Raw genomic sequence first — 14555 nt, 5'->3', positions numbered from 1 at the left:
ATAAGTTATCTTAAAATAGTAATAAATAGGCATCTGATTATAATTTAAAGAAGATTCATAGAGAAGTAGGGAAGGGGATGACGGGTCTGGGCGTTACTGCATACGATTTTTTGCATTTTCTCAGAAGATTTACTATGGTAATATATATATTTTTTTTTACCATAGGAAAGTAGAGATTTCAACAAACTGAAAGCACACCAACTTTTTGAAAAAAGCTGAAATTTTGACGTCAGAATTTTCGATTGAAAATTAGGGTGTTTTTTCGATATTAATTCAAAATAAGGTGAACAAATAAATATTTTTAATCAAATAAATTACAGCGTATTTGGGACATAGAAAGGTAAGTTTTCACCAAATTTCGTTAAAAAAAAAATATTTTTGTTAAAGATAAAAATAAAAAACCAAAAACTTGGTTTTTTTAATTTTTCACATAAATTTTGAGTTTTTGTGAAAAATGTGTGAATACAAAAGTTTTAGATCTTTTTATTACCTCCAACTTTGCCATTTAATTTTCTTCGATAGGACTTGTAGTTTAGCCGGAAATCGAGATAAACCGTTTTTTACCCTTAAAACTTCCCCCCCCTACCCTTCCCGACCTCAGATCGACCGTAATTTATTTTTCCTTTCATTTTGATCATATTCCCCTGCTTTTCTAATGGGTTTCATCCTACTGTAATTTTTTTAGGTTTCAAAAATTATCGGCACTGGTCTATAAGGTTTAATTAATAAGGATTTAATTTTATTTGTTGTTGACAGTTTAGCTTATGCATTCTATATATGTACATAATAGCTGAAATATTTAAAAACCGTACGAAAACTCAATATTGAAGTCGAGATCTTATTGTTACGTATTATAGTTATTGTATAAAGGTCCTTATGTCATATCGAACCGTTTGGTTTTATGTTGATGTGTGGTAGAAAGTGCCCTAAAATCACTTGTGAAACGACGGACATCGATGCGATACGGGTGAAATTATGTGTTTTACTTTCACGTCCAATAGTACTGATTATTACGTATGTTATTAAATACTTAGTTGTTCATAACATAGCAATGTAAATCAATGTATGAAAAGTGTAGTCGTTACCCAAACAACCTGTTAGAAAATTTATAATAAAACTAAAAGAAGAGCAAAGAAAACGTTACAATCATCTCTTAAAAAAAAATCATTGGCGCTACAACCTCTTTAGGTCTTGGCCTCAGATTTCTGAATCTGTTTCATGATCATTTTTAAATCTAATAAGCAAGTAAGTGATCAGCCTCTAGTGCCTGACACACGCCGTCGACTTTTTCCTTCACATTTAAATGTTAAATGCGCACATAGAAAGAAAGTCCATTGGTGCACAGCCGGGGATCGAACCTATGACCTCAGGTATTAAAGTCGCACGCTGAAGCCACTAGACCAACACTGCTCTGTAAATAAATGCTATAGAGCTTGGAGACAATGGGATCTGTAGTAGAATGCAGCATCGTAAAAATAATAATTGTTAAATCATATAACATATCTCACCTGTCAGTAGCCAAGGGCTGATAATATAGTAGACCTTGGGCCGGTGAATGGGTTAAGCCAACAATGCCGTCCATAAGAGTGAACTTGTCTCCACCGATGTCGTATTCTCCCATGTCAGGGTCTGGGTACATAGAGGCGTGGGTGACGCGCCAAGCGTTGTCACGGCGACCGTCGTATACGATTATACCTTCAAGGGTAAATTTAATAAAATTATTTCTTATAATAAAAGTTTTGTATTTCCGGATTGTTGATACATTTTTATTACGTAAACTTGCCATGTCGTAAAACAATGTTTTTGTTACATAATTATGAGATTGGTTGAGATCAAATTTAATTTAAATAAAAACATCCGTTGCCAAACAATAAAATAGAAGAAGTTTTCAAATTAGGAATATAGTTGTTTACAGGTTAATTAGATACTAAAATATTATCAAGTGTCAAAAAAACTACTACTAACTACCAAATATTTCCATAGTGTTTTCGCACCCCTTAAGAAAGCAACCCTTTTCAAGTCCATTAATGTTGTAAGACGAAAATGTACAAGGATTATAAGACGAGATAAAAATGCAGGAAAGTTTCTATGTGTGATACATAAGATAAGCCTTTATCATTTGAATACAGATTAATAGAAATTTACTAATAAAATTACGTGTAAGTCGTTAATCAAATTTAAGAAAACACGTAACAAGTATTAAGCGTAATGAAGTGTTTGTTACGAATTTTGTACTGCGCAACGAGAAAGTGTATCGACACACGTGGGTGATCTTAAAAGTGTCAAAGTATGTCAATGGCAATGTGGACGTGCCAATTTGAACCTGCGAAATACCTTCTAAGAAAAAAATTGTGCGTGGTGGCATGATCGCAATACTTAGAGATGAATTGAGAAAGAATTATACGTTATAAAAATAAAATTTTGTAGCTAGCTTTGTTATACATTAATTTCGTCGCACACGAAGGGTTTTAGATTTCTTTATTTACTGTACTCGCGATAGCCAAATATAACATTTTTAGTATGTATAATAATAATAATATATATATATATATATATATATATATATATATATATATATATGTTTATATATTAATAAAGTAATGTCTAAAAAATATAAATAGGCAAAAAGTACGAATCGAAGCGCAAATTAAAATTGTTAATATTTCTCCGGCTCTGTTGTGTTGTCCTCCTATACGTCAGAAGCGGTGTAATTTTACTATTAGGTCAAAGACGTATAATGAACATCGTATATGTATTGTATTGTGCCTTAGTACATGGGCCCCATAGGTAGAATGCCTAGAGCGACCCCTGACAATATCTTGGTTTAGCGTAAAATATAAATTCCACTATACAATGTGTAAAATGAAACAGTGGGGGTCAGATGCGTAGCACAAATTTCGCTCAAAGAATCTATATATCGAGAAAAGTATTAGCGATTGCTAAATAGACATATGACGGAAAGTCCATTGGTGCAGGGATTCGAACCTACAACCTCGAATGAGAGTCACACTGAAGCCACTAGGCCTGCTGCTTTGAATGAATGTGTTCAATATAATCACCGATTATTGGTTATCAAATTAAGTACAAGACATAACATTTAGTATAACGACTATCATTTCCGCAACATTAGCTATTCATAAAGATTACGACTGGTTCGTATCACTTAATATCTATGTCATAACTTTATCGAAAGCGAAATTAATATCGTAATTTATTATCCTGACGAAGCTGGTTATGCAATTTTAAAGTTTCTGTTGGAAATTTGGAAACATTGGATAAAGATAAATAATAGATTGGTTAAATATGACACTGGAAATGATAGTTTAATTTTGATGTAGTAGATGAAGCAATACGCTCATTTCAGATAAAAACATTGTTTAGTTTTATAAGATTATGCATCACTTTATCACGTCATCGTGCGTCTATCATCCCTGAGGCCGTAGGTTCGAACCCCGACTGTGCACCAATGGAGTTTCTTTATATGTGCGCATTTAACATTCGCTAGAATGGCAAAGGAAAACATCGTGAGGAAACCGGCTTGATTATTTTTTATTACTTATTTTTTAAAGAATAATGGATATAAATAGATAATATATCAGGTATAATGTCTCCTATATTTTGGAGAAATCAATTTTGAAATCAGCCCAGTATTTTTGCAGCCTATTCAAGCAAATAAACAATCATACCTCTTTGTAATATTAGTGTTAATCTTAAAAAGCCGCCTCCACGAACTTCCAAAATCTAATCAAGATTGAATGGGTGTTCGATATTGAAACTATGTAATATGTATATTCGATAGCAAGTTGTATTTGTAGACTTGTTAGGTAAGGAATTCTTTTATCTCTTCTCCTCGTGTATTTTAATTCAGGCAAGAAATAAAAAATATTCTGAAGCTCTTACCAGGAGCAACCGTGTCACTGATGTAGGCGAAGATGTTGTCGCAATTAGCTGCATGGTGGGCGTTCGACCTGGTGTCATCAAGCACAATGTTGGTAAGGAGAGACGCTGGTCGTAGAAGCTCCCGTGGGAAGTAGATACTTCTTACCTGAAATGGTTTAATATTTGACATAAGTTTATACCAGATCATCTGTATGGCGCGACAGACCACGTATTTTATGTTGTAAATATTCAAAGATAATAAATTACGTCCTCTATAGTCTGGTAATCCAATAAAAATTTAACAGGCAGCTTGGCTTTAGTGGTCTTCCGTCTTATTCTGTCAAATTGTGTTTACGCTATCATAAAAAAAGACAGATGAGTACTTAAGTTAAAACGTTCTAATTTTTCTGATTTATTTTATGAATAAGGGAGTGAGTGGTCTACGTAAGCCCTCGGCAATGATAATTAGTCTAAATAAAATAAACTGTTTTATCTTAGAAATATGAAATTAGAATAACAAAAAAAATTACGTATGTAAAGCTCAAATATTTTATACTAGCTTATGATCATACAAATCTAAAGACACATTTGTACGTTTCACTATATTTAAAGAGCGATAAAATTAAATAGATTGTGGTATACTCATAGTAATGCGTAAATGACCGGTCATATTTTTAATGCTAAAGAACATAATTATAAAATGTTAGCTATGTGTTCCTTTTGCGTCAATTATTTAGTAAATAGGCGCGGAACTGAAGGTCGCGTCTTTCACAATGGGCGAGGTAGCTCTGTATTGGTAAGTTATTCAATTACTTGAACAATAAATTGATCTAAAAACCTTTATATCAATCCAAAAACAGTAATACAAAGTTTGTTGTATGAGCAAGTAAAGCATTTGCAACCACTAATAACGGATCATGTACGCTGCTAGTTTTTATCTACTTTTTGGAAAATTCAAAAAGATAATTTGTCTTCGATCTACGTGTTAATTGCTAAAAATTACAATAAAGTAAGAAAAGTTTTGAAGTCCCATCAACTTCGTTGGCAGGGTCACCTTAAGCGTATACGCCAAGATCGGGCGGTGAAGGAAGCTTACTTAGATAGAGACCAGTAGGTCTGCCCAGGTACCGCGGAGGACTTACTGCAGCAATTGGCAGGAGGTGGCACAGGACATGGAGCGCTGGAATCTCATTTCGGAGGCCAGGAAACTTTATGGGTCGCAGAGAGTGAGTGAGTATATTCTGAGGTGATTTTGTGCCCAAATTCGTATTCAATCGACAGCTTAACAAAGTTTGTCATACAAAGGCGAATCAGTTCGGTTATTATATCGGGATGAAAACGTAACTAACAGATTATTTAACAACTAAAATACAGTGCGTAACTCACTCACACAAGTGAGTTACAGAATTGCAAGGCTGGTTGAAAATTATTCAGTAATACCAAATCCTACAGAATGTTCCCCTTCAAATACCCTTAAATATCGATAGAAAACTAATTAAGTTTTTGTTGTACACTCAACTAAAAAAGATTATTTCAAATATGCATTAAAAACACATTCAAGTTACCATTTATTTTATTTAATACTGCTGTTTTTTCAATCTTATAACTTTTGATGGTTGAATCGTAGCCACGATTATATTTGGTTTAGTGTGTTCGTTGGGTTCGAGGCTTAATATAAATTGTATAAAATCGTTTTTTAAAAAAATCTTGAAAAAATTCCTCCCTAAATAAATGAACATCTTAATTAGGAGCCATTATTTAATGCAGAGTTATTTTAAAACAGTTTCATCTAAGATTCATTGAACGCTGACAATTTAGGAAACGGAAATGGTTGGTTCTCGAATCCAATTAAATTATTTTCCCTACTACGTAACAGCTTTACCGAGGTAATTAAATGTTCAATAACACGCAATCGAGGCTAGTTATAATGTTATTTGGTAAATTATAACACAAGGACGGTCATACATGCAGGTGTTATTAAATCGTTAATCTAATTTTTTTTGCCCGCGATGATGAGTCGGGCTGTCCCAAGGAAACTGGAATGAAAACTTATCGGCGCGTCGTCTCATTTTTAGGCAAATATTGTAAATTCACGTTATCATTAAATAAATACTACACAGAAATAATGTAGGTTGTTGCTTGTTCTAGGTGTTGAAAGAACTCAGTTGTATTTCCAGATCTTATTTAAATAATTGTATGATTTTAATGTACGTAATATTTATATTTAAAAAACTAGTCACTTTTCTTTGTACCGTGGCCGCCAGTCAATAATCTGCTCAGTCACGACGTAATTGATAGTAATAACAACCTACGCCCAAAGCGTTGTTAATCAAATGGTTTAGACTTATAAATGACCTATTCAAATGGTCATTCAGGGCTACATTGCAAAGATAACAATTGGATTTAAATAGACTTTTTGTACCTGCGCACAACAATTTTGTGCGTATAATTAATTATTTATGATACATATGAAAGTTGTGGTAACTAAAACCAAACATTTATAAAAAATACTTGATTGTTATTACATGGAATTTCTTTGTTATATATTTTTACTATGATATTTATATTATTATTACGAAATTAAATCAAAATTGTTCGATTTGTTTTTTTTTTTGTTAGGATGTCTTTTGGTGGGCGGCAAAAATTGCCTTATATAGTTATCTAATTATTTATTTATCTTTCTGTGTATAATAAGTGAGTGTAACCAATTGATCCTGAATAACTTGAATGCCGTCGTATAAATTAATTAGCATTTCAAATGTATTTTGCACACGTAATAATTATTTGACCGGAACTAATTTCACATCGTCACATTAACAATTTCCAGTTCTTAGGACTTCAGGTTAAACCCAATTATAATCTAACAATATTACTAATTGAATTTTTGTTTTATTTATATAATTGGTTAAACATTATAAATAAACTAAGAGTACAAAAACACCAAAATACCTGTCTATTACCTCGGTGTCTGAAAGGTCAAACAAACAAATTCCTTATCTTAAAAACTAAAGAGTTAAGAGGAAAATCATAATAATAAATATACAATCAAAGCAAAGATGAAACAATAACTTTAAACAAACAGAGAGAGAGAGTTAGAAACATAAAGAGGTTTTTTACCTAACATTTAACATCTAACTATATGTGTGTCTATAATTATTAGGATTATATCTACTTAATATGAAATCTAAATATTACTATAATATATAATAGTTTCTAAGCAACATTTACTAGGTAAATAATCACACATATCCTCTCACAAACACGCACATAAATATATACGTACGCATATTTATAAGTATTATATTTTACTAACCTACCTACCCATTCATGGAAATTCATTGTTAATACATACATTTCTTTTGCAATTTTTACAAAAGCAGTTGGCTACCTATATAAAAATAAATAACATATTTCCGAAATCGAAGTTTTTCGGAACAAAAAAATATATCAAATTTTAGACCTCCCTTCAGAATTTTTAAAGTCTTTTTAAAGTATGTTATAATTTCGTTGGATAATCTATAAAATGAAAACTTTCTTACCAGACGATCGGTTGCCATATCGAATACGAGTATCTTTGGCGGGCATACGCGACGGAAGTCATCAATACTGGTGACTACTCCAGCATCCAGAACCCAAAGGCGATTGCAACGGTCAGCTCTTACACGGTATACGGAGATCAGACCCGTGCAATTAATGTCTCCTCTTCCAGCTGTATGCCATGACCAGTCAGGGTACGCCTGAAAAATTTAATATATTATTACGACAATTTAAGTCACAGAAAGAAAAAACATAAAACATACTTGCCTTAAGACAAAGACTTAATATAGAAAGAAAATTGCTAGACAGATAAATAAACGTGTTTGTCCCAATGTAGGGTTACGGGAAAAAAATTAAATATACATACAGAAGAGGCTTTAAACAGAATAACAAGGCTATATAAAAGTTGTGCAACCAGTAACAGATCATAATACGAAAGTTTTCAGACAGCTATTCATATATGGTATCAGTATAAACGAAACATCCATTTCCAAGTTAAATGAAGGTAAATAAGTAATTTTTTTTTTGATAACGTGCTGATTGCACTTGCAATATATTAAATAATGGATGATTGACTTCAATGCTACTAGACTCTAATACTAGATCGATGGAACGATGTATGATAGGGAAGAGAAGAAAAGATAAAAGAATACATAATTAAAAAGAATAACTAAGGTAGCAGATGTCACAATGAAAATAAATTAACTTTTTAGAAGGTGGACCAGACAAAGAGTAGCACAGCCCTGCGTTCTGAAAAGGTGGGAGCTTGTACTTTATTGTTTATCAGAATGCCAAATCATAAAATGACTGCTTCACGACTGATTTGAGAGCGACCGCCGATACGAAAACCGCTGTGTGAGTTCGTGAAGTGAGTTACAGAATCGCAGGGCTGTTCAGACAGAAATGGCGGGATTTGGAGGAGGGGTTTGCCAAAAAAGGCCACACACCTATTAATCAATGATATATTCCTATACCTAGGAATTAATGAGAGATTTAGACGATAGTCATAGTTTGCGCTAAGGCTTGACTCTGAATCTTATCCTAAAAACGGGGAGTATTCATGACGCGATGATAAAAATAAATCGTTTGGCGAAATTCGACGACGCACGAATTCCAAACTGTACGCTTAACCCGCTTACACTTCTTGGGTTACAGCCTTGCGATTCTGTAACTCACTTTTCTGTGCTGTGAGAGTTCAAAAAGTGAGTTACAGAGTCGCAAGGCAGCTTTCATAGAATATTAATTTTGACGTTTCTGACGCTAGAGGAAATAGCTGCATACTCGTATCCATAAGTAAAATTTGCTTGAGTAATAAGTATTTCAATAATACACGTGAACAGGGAATAAATGAATTTAATATGGATGATACATTGTGATTGAAGTTTGTAATTTATTTGCCACAGATTTGAAATTCAAAAAAGGAATAAATATTTCATCATACATATAAAGCGATATATTCACCTTTATCGTCGATCACGTTCAATAAAAGCATACAAATAAATCCTACTTACTCAAAAGACAAACGACGCTTTCTACTGAATTTAAATTGTGTGAATAATACAATACGTGAAGTACTCAAAAATCAATGAAAATTTTAAATAATGTTTAGGACCAACTAAGTTAGACCAAAATTATATTTATTTACCACGCCTTTTTTTCGAAGGGCCTACCCCTTCGAAACAGAAACCACAGATCTTCACCTGCTACGGTACTGACATACCCTCTCTCGCTTCATCCACTTCTTACTTATTACTCGTACGTGACCTTGGTAATCGCTATGATTAACTTTGACGTTACTTATGACATTTTTAGCTACTGACCGGTATTGCGATTTTACATTCGCGCCAAAGAGAACGAATTTTGTCTCGCTTAGAGTCTGGACCATATCGCAAATAAATATTCAGTTTAATATTTTTTGGTGGCTGTGGTATTCCTTGCCCTTCTTGAGCTTCCTGGATTTAGTCTAGGTATGTACAACATGGCCTACCTAACCCGACTTCACTATCCACGGATGCCTTGTATATCCTACTTGTAAACCGCTTCTCATTCTTCCGTTATACATGGTTAATCACCTAAGCATTCCCTTTGGTATCCGTCATTACGTCTTCTTTTGACCAACACAGCTCACGCAATGTTACACCACACATAAAATACTTTTGAATCCTCTCATTTCCACGGCATTTATACTCTTTTCATTCTTTCTCTGTCACACCCATCTTTCTCTCGTATAGTTAACGTCAAGTTAAACACTCCCCTATGTAGGCCAGACGAGCCTCGTTTGAGATTTTTTGGCTACACATAGAGGAATGCTCGCTCCATTTACTCTATTCCTAGCATCCACTCGTCATGATCATACTGTCAATCTGAATTTAACTTCTACTGACACTTCTTTCAAATACCACAGGTTTTGTTTTCCCTATGTTCACGTCTTTGAGTATAAAGCTTAATACTCAAAGGTTCACGTTCATCTTCTTAACCCCCTCTTAACATTTAATGTTTTTATATTATTAATGCAAATAACAAAAATGTTTTGTATTGAAATAAAGTATAATCTGTAAAAGCACGAAAATGCGGTTTCCCGCTCATTTTGCACACCACAGCCCATCGAATTAATTCTGGCGCAAAGACAATAGACCAACCAATACAAAAGTCATAGATAGCGCTCTTAATCTGTCCCTATTATAAATATTTTACTAATATAAAAACCAAAAATTATTTAACTGAATAATTATTTGCGATATGGTCTAGAATCTAAGCGAGACAAAATTCGTTCTCTTTAGCGCCATGTAAAATGGCAATACCGGTCAGTAGCTAAAAATGTCATAAGTAACGTCAAAGTTAATCATAGCGATTACCAAGGTCACGTCAATGTAATATTTGCCCTTCACGCTTTCATACAATCTCCCTTGCGTAGAGTCGTGCAATGATATCAAAGTGCGAGGTCATAACCAACAATTAATAACAATTATTAATTATTAGATTGCTGGTATATGGTAGGCATTTTTTCAACAGGAATGATTGAGTCCTTAGACAAAGTCTAGATTTTGACCTTCATACATTACATTTCCACACTCTGTATTAATAATAAATTTTAGCTTGTATATATAATCAGGGATTATTTCGTCAATTGAAATCTTTAACAAAACAATCTAACGAATCTTAAAAACAATAGCTTTACTCACAAACCACATTTAATTTAACGTATTACAATGTGAACTAGAACTTTTTTTTGTAACCTAGACCTAAATAAAATCATTAACCCTACAACTAGATGGGTCAAGGTCCTAGTATTTTTTTTGTTCCCCTTCCTACAATGCCGTTAATAATGCAAAATATACCCTATTGGTGGCACTTCATGATTATTTGAATTTGCGTATCAGGCATATTTGACCAATACAAAATACGCGTTACCGTGCGCTTGTCTGATCAAAAATAGCCAAGTGCCTATTTGACACCTTTGATGTGTGCCGAAAAACCGATATTTGGTTATTGGTCAAATTTGTCAAATGTCAAAAACACTGATAGCAATCTGAAGTGCCATAATATATTGAGGCCAACATGAATTGGTACCTATACCATAATAATATAATCCTGTAGTAATTCTGTTTATATCTATAAAATATATTATATTTTATGGGGTCAACTCGAACATAATTTCTTAAGGCCTTTTTAAGACTTGACAGCTGATATAATTCTCAAACTGGTACCTAACAAGCTAGCAATAAGAAGCAAAAGTAAGACTATTATCAAATATTAAATAAAACTAGTTTGTCAGGCTGGGTACATAACAATTGTTATCACAAAGCATTAATCCAGCGATGACAGATTAACGAAAACAACACTGGTGCAATTGAGTAATAACCATGTTTGTATGTCAACGAAATTGTTATATAAAGGTTTTAACCGTTTTAACTTTGAAACTGATGAGTTTCCATGCAAACTTGTCTGACTTTTTGTAATCTTTGGAAATCCACGGTCAATATTGCTTCTGTGGAAACGATTTTTAATATTATGCCGTCCGCTAGATGGTGGATGTTGCGTTTAAATTAAAAACAAAGCTATAAAAAATGAGTTTTCGTTAGTAAGTGTTTTGAGCAAATACTTTTCAATAGAAGTTTAAGTTTCTATGCTCTGTGGCATTGAATTGATGTATGACTCAAATACACAGATTAATATACAAAACAGATACAGCTCTTTTGTCATATTTAAAGTCATGTGTTTTTCTCCTAGAAAAATATATAATATATATATTGTATATATATATATTGTCTTTGGGGCTGGAGACAAAATCACTTTTCAACAGGCGTGACCCACTAACGCCAAAAGAATGTGTTGTCTCAAGCCCTTGATATACGTAAGAACTACAAGTTTAAATAAAACTTGGTGGTTATATTTTTCACGAACCGCTTTCACTGATTGGTATTACGCACTCAACACGTTGGGTTATGTAAATAACGTAATATATTCTCGTTTATATTAAATAAGGAAGTTTTTTAGAAAAGAACATCAACATCATTAGTATCTTATTACTATTAAGCATTATAGCATAATATTATAATAACTGGGGCTTGAGACAAATTGGTGAAAATACAAAAAGGCGTGACCCGCTTACGCCTAAGGAATTTGTATGGAACAGGTGAGTTGACCTAGCGTGAGTTTACGTCATTTACATACAAATTCATTTGGTGTTAGTGGGTCACGCCTGAAGCAAAGTGACTTTGTCTCGAACCCCTGAACACTAAATTTAGGAATTTTCTGACAAAGTCATATAATTCCAGTCTAAGACAGACTATATATTAATACTACCATAATGTTCTAAGCTAATGTTAATGATTTAAAATATCGGTTTGAATTGCTCTTATTACCACGTATTTGTTTCAACTACAGAAATAGCGTCAATTTTAAATATTTGTTAGACAATGTTTATATTCGTAAATTTGTATTAAAATCTCATTATACATTCATGATTTAGGCATAATGTCATAAGAATTTAATGAGATTTTAATAAGAATTTCCGAATATCTGAAAGTACTTTCAAAAATTAAAGGAGACGTAATATTGGACGCATTTATAATTTGTGGAAATGTCACTTTTGTTTTTTCCAAGTTATGTAAATGATAAAGCCGCGAGTGCTAGCGAGACATTTCCAATCAACATTTCATACCACAAAACTTGTTTGTATACGCTTAATTACTATTACATAACCTAGAAAGTACCTGTAAAACTGGACTGACACCAGGTGGCAAAGAGCGTGGTACCCACGCTAAGGTGGCTGGTACACCAGCGCGTAGTCGCGGTATTCCTAAATACACTCTATCCCATCCGATCTCCAAGCCGGTGGGGACGGTGTTTTCCGGCTGAAACTTCTCCAACAGCACTGGGTCTGGTGGGAAGTCGAATTGGAGGAAACTCCATTGGTTCACTACTTCGAGTGAAGCGCTCGCCGCCGCGATGCAGGCGAATGCTAATATTGATCGGGACCACATCTTTATCTGTAAAAGACCAAATTAAAACATATAGTTTCAAAGCATTGATATATGTTATTTTGGGTATGTTCCGATATACACTGCGACCACTGTACAGAGTACCGTCAATTTAGTATACTGTGAAACCGTTTCTCTATAGCCAGCTATACTGGTTACAATTTAAAACGGAACGCAGTCCAGTATACTAGTCAGCTTCGTTTTTCGACACAGTTTTCAAATGAGTGCATCAAAGTTTTTCAATTCAACAAGAAAAATTATTATTGGAGTATTATCGCATTAAAAAAATCTATATTAATATTAACTGTCAATTGAATTAATACTACAAAGAATGTAAGTTAGAATTTTAAATGGTTGTTATTAAACTGTAAGTTATATCAGCCGTTAGGCATTCAAGTGGTTTTGATTGATCACGTGATCAAAGCACTGCGAGTACCTTACCTCGAAAACGCCAGTGCTCGCAGTAGAAGTATAGCGGGGATTTGTGACGTCATATATTTCCTAGGACGCTGCGGCTGTATACTGCAGTCCATAGCGGAACAAATTTTTGAACAGTGGGAGCACTATACAGTACTCGCAGTGTATATCGGAACATACCCTATAACACTAATTGTCATGGACTCCATAGAGAAAACTATTACTTGAACTATTCAATATATACAACTTCGATTTACTAAAACAGAATGTTAGCGATTTCTGTATATAAATCTATTAATTATAAATAGCGTTTCTCCTCCAATCGCTCGCTATCTGCTGATTAGTGATGCTGCCGACCACGTTGTGGCACATTACTGCACTGCTGCTTCCATCTCTGACACTCTCCAGCTAGGTGAATGGCGAGACCGTGGTGTTTTTTTTTTTTTTTTTTTTTTTTTTTGTAATAGGAGGCAAACGGGCAGGAGGCTCACCTGATGTTAAGTGATACCGCCGCCCATGGACACTCACAATGCCAGAAGGCTCGCAAGTGCGTTGCCGGCCTTTCAGGAATTGGTACGCTCTTTTCTTGAAGGACCCTAAGTCGAATTGGTTCGGAAATACTTCTGTGGGCAGCTGGTTCCACATAGTGGTGGTGCGCGGCAAAAACTGCCTTAGAAAACGCTCTGTTGTGGAACGACGGACGTCGAGGTGATACGGATGGTATTTTGTATTTTGCCTTGACGTCCGATGATGAAACTCAGCTGCAGGTATTAGACCGAACAACTCCTCTGAACACTCTCCATGGTAAATGCGGTAGAAGATGCAGAGAGATCCCACATCTCTACGCAACGCCAAGGGATCAAGCCGCACTGAAAGTGACTGGTCGTCGACGATTCGAACCGCTCTTCGTTGAATACGGTCAAGTGGAAGGAGCTGGTACTGGGGAGCTCCCGCCCAGAGGTGAGAGCAGTACTCCATATGGGGCCGAATTAGAGCTTTATATAGTTGCAAGCGGTGGCCCGGAGTGAAGTACCGTCTCGCCTTGCTGAGCACACCAAGCTTTTTGGAGGCTAATTTAGCCTTTCCTTCCAGATGACCGCGAAACTGAACGTTATTCGATATGTCAACGCCCAGTATTCCGATGCTAGCTGAGGCTTTAAGGAGAGTGTCTTCAAAGAGGGGAGTAGCGACAAAGGGAGTTTTTTTAGCGGAAAACGCGCATACTTGTGTCTTCTTGGG

The 14555-nt window shown here is 34.5% G+C and overlaps 1 protein-coding gene across 1 annotated transcript in view; it reads right to left on the bottom strand.

Annotated features, from left to right (window-relative positions):
• LOC125057054 (protein yellow-like) overlaps positions 1-14555 on the bottom strand; it is a 30803-nt gene that overhangs the window by 6818 nt on the left and 9430 nt on the right. The window contains exons 2-5 of the mRNA XM_047660495.1: positions 12633-12908; positions 7419-7616; positions 3901-4045; positions 1509-1695 (exon numbers count right to left, since the gene is read on the bottom strand). Of these exons, the coding sequence (XP_047516451.1) occupies positions 1509-1695; positions 3901-4045; positions 7419-7616; positions 12633-12902 (800 nt within the window). The 5' untranslated portion in view covers positions 12903-12908. The remainder of the gene's footprint in view (positions 1-1508; positions 1696-3900; positions 4046-7418; positions 7617-12632; positions 12909-14555) is intronic.

This window comes from Pieris napi, chromosome 16 (assembly GCF_905475465.1).
Source record: "Pieris napi chromosome 16, ilPieNapi1.2, whole genome shotgun sequence".
Classification (NCBI taxonomy): Eukaryota; Metazoa; Arthropoda; class Insecta; order Lepidoptera; family Pieridae; genus Pieris; species Pieris napi.
This window is presented reverse-complemented; position numbering and strand designations above follow the sequence as displayed.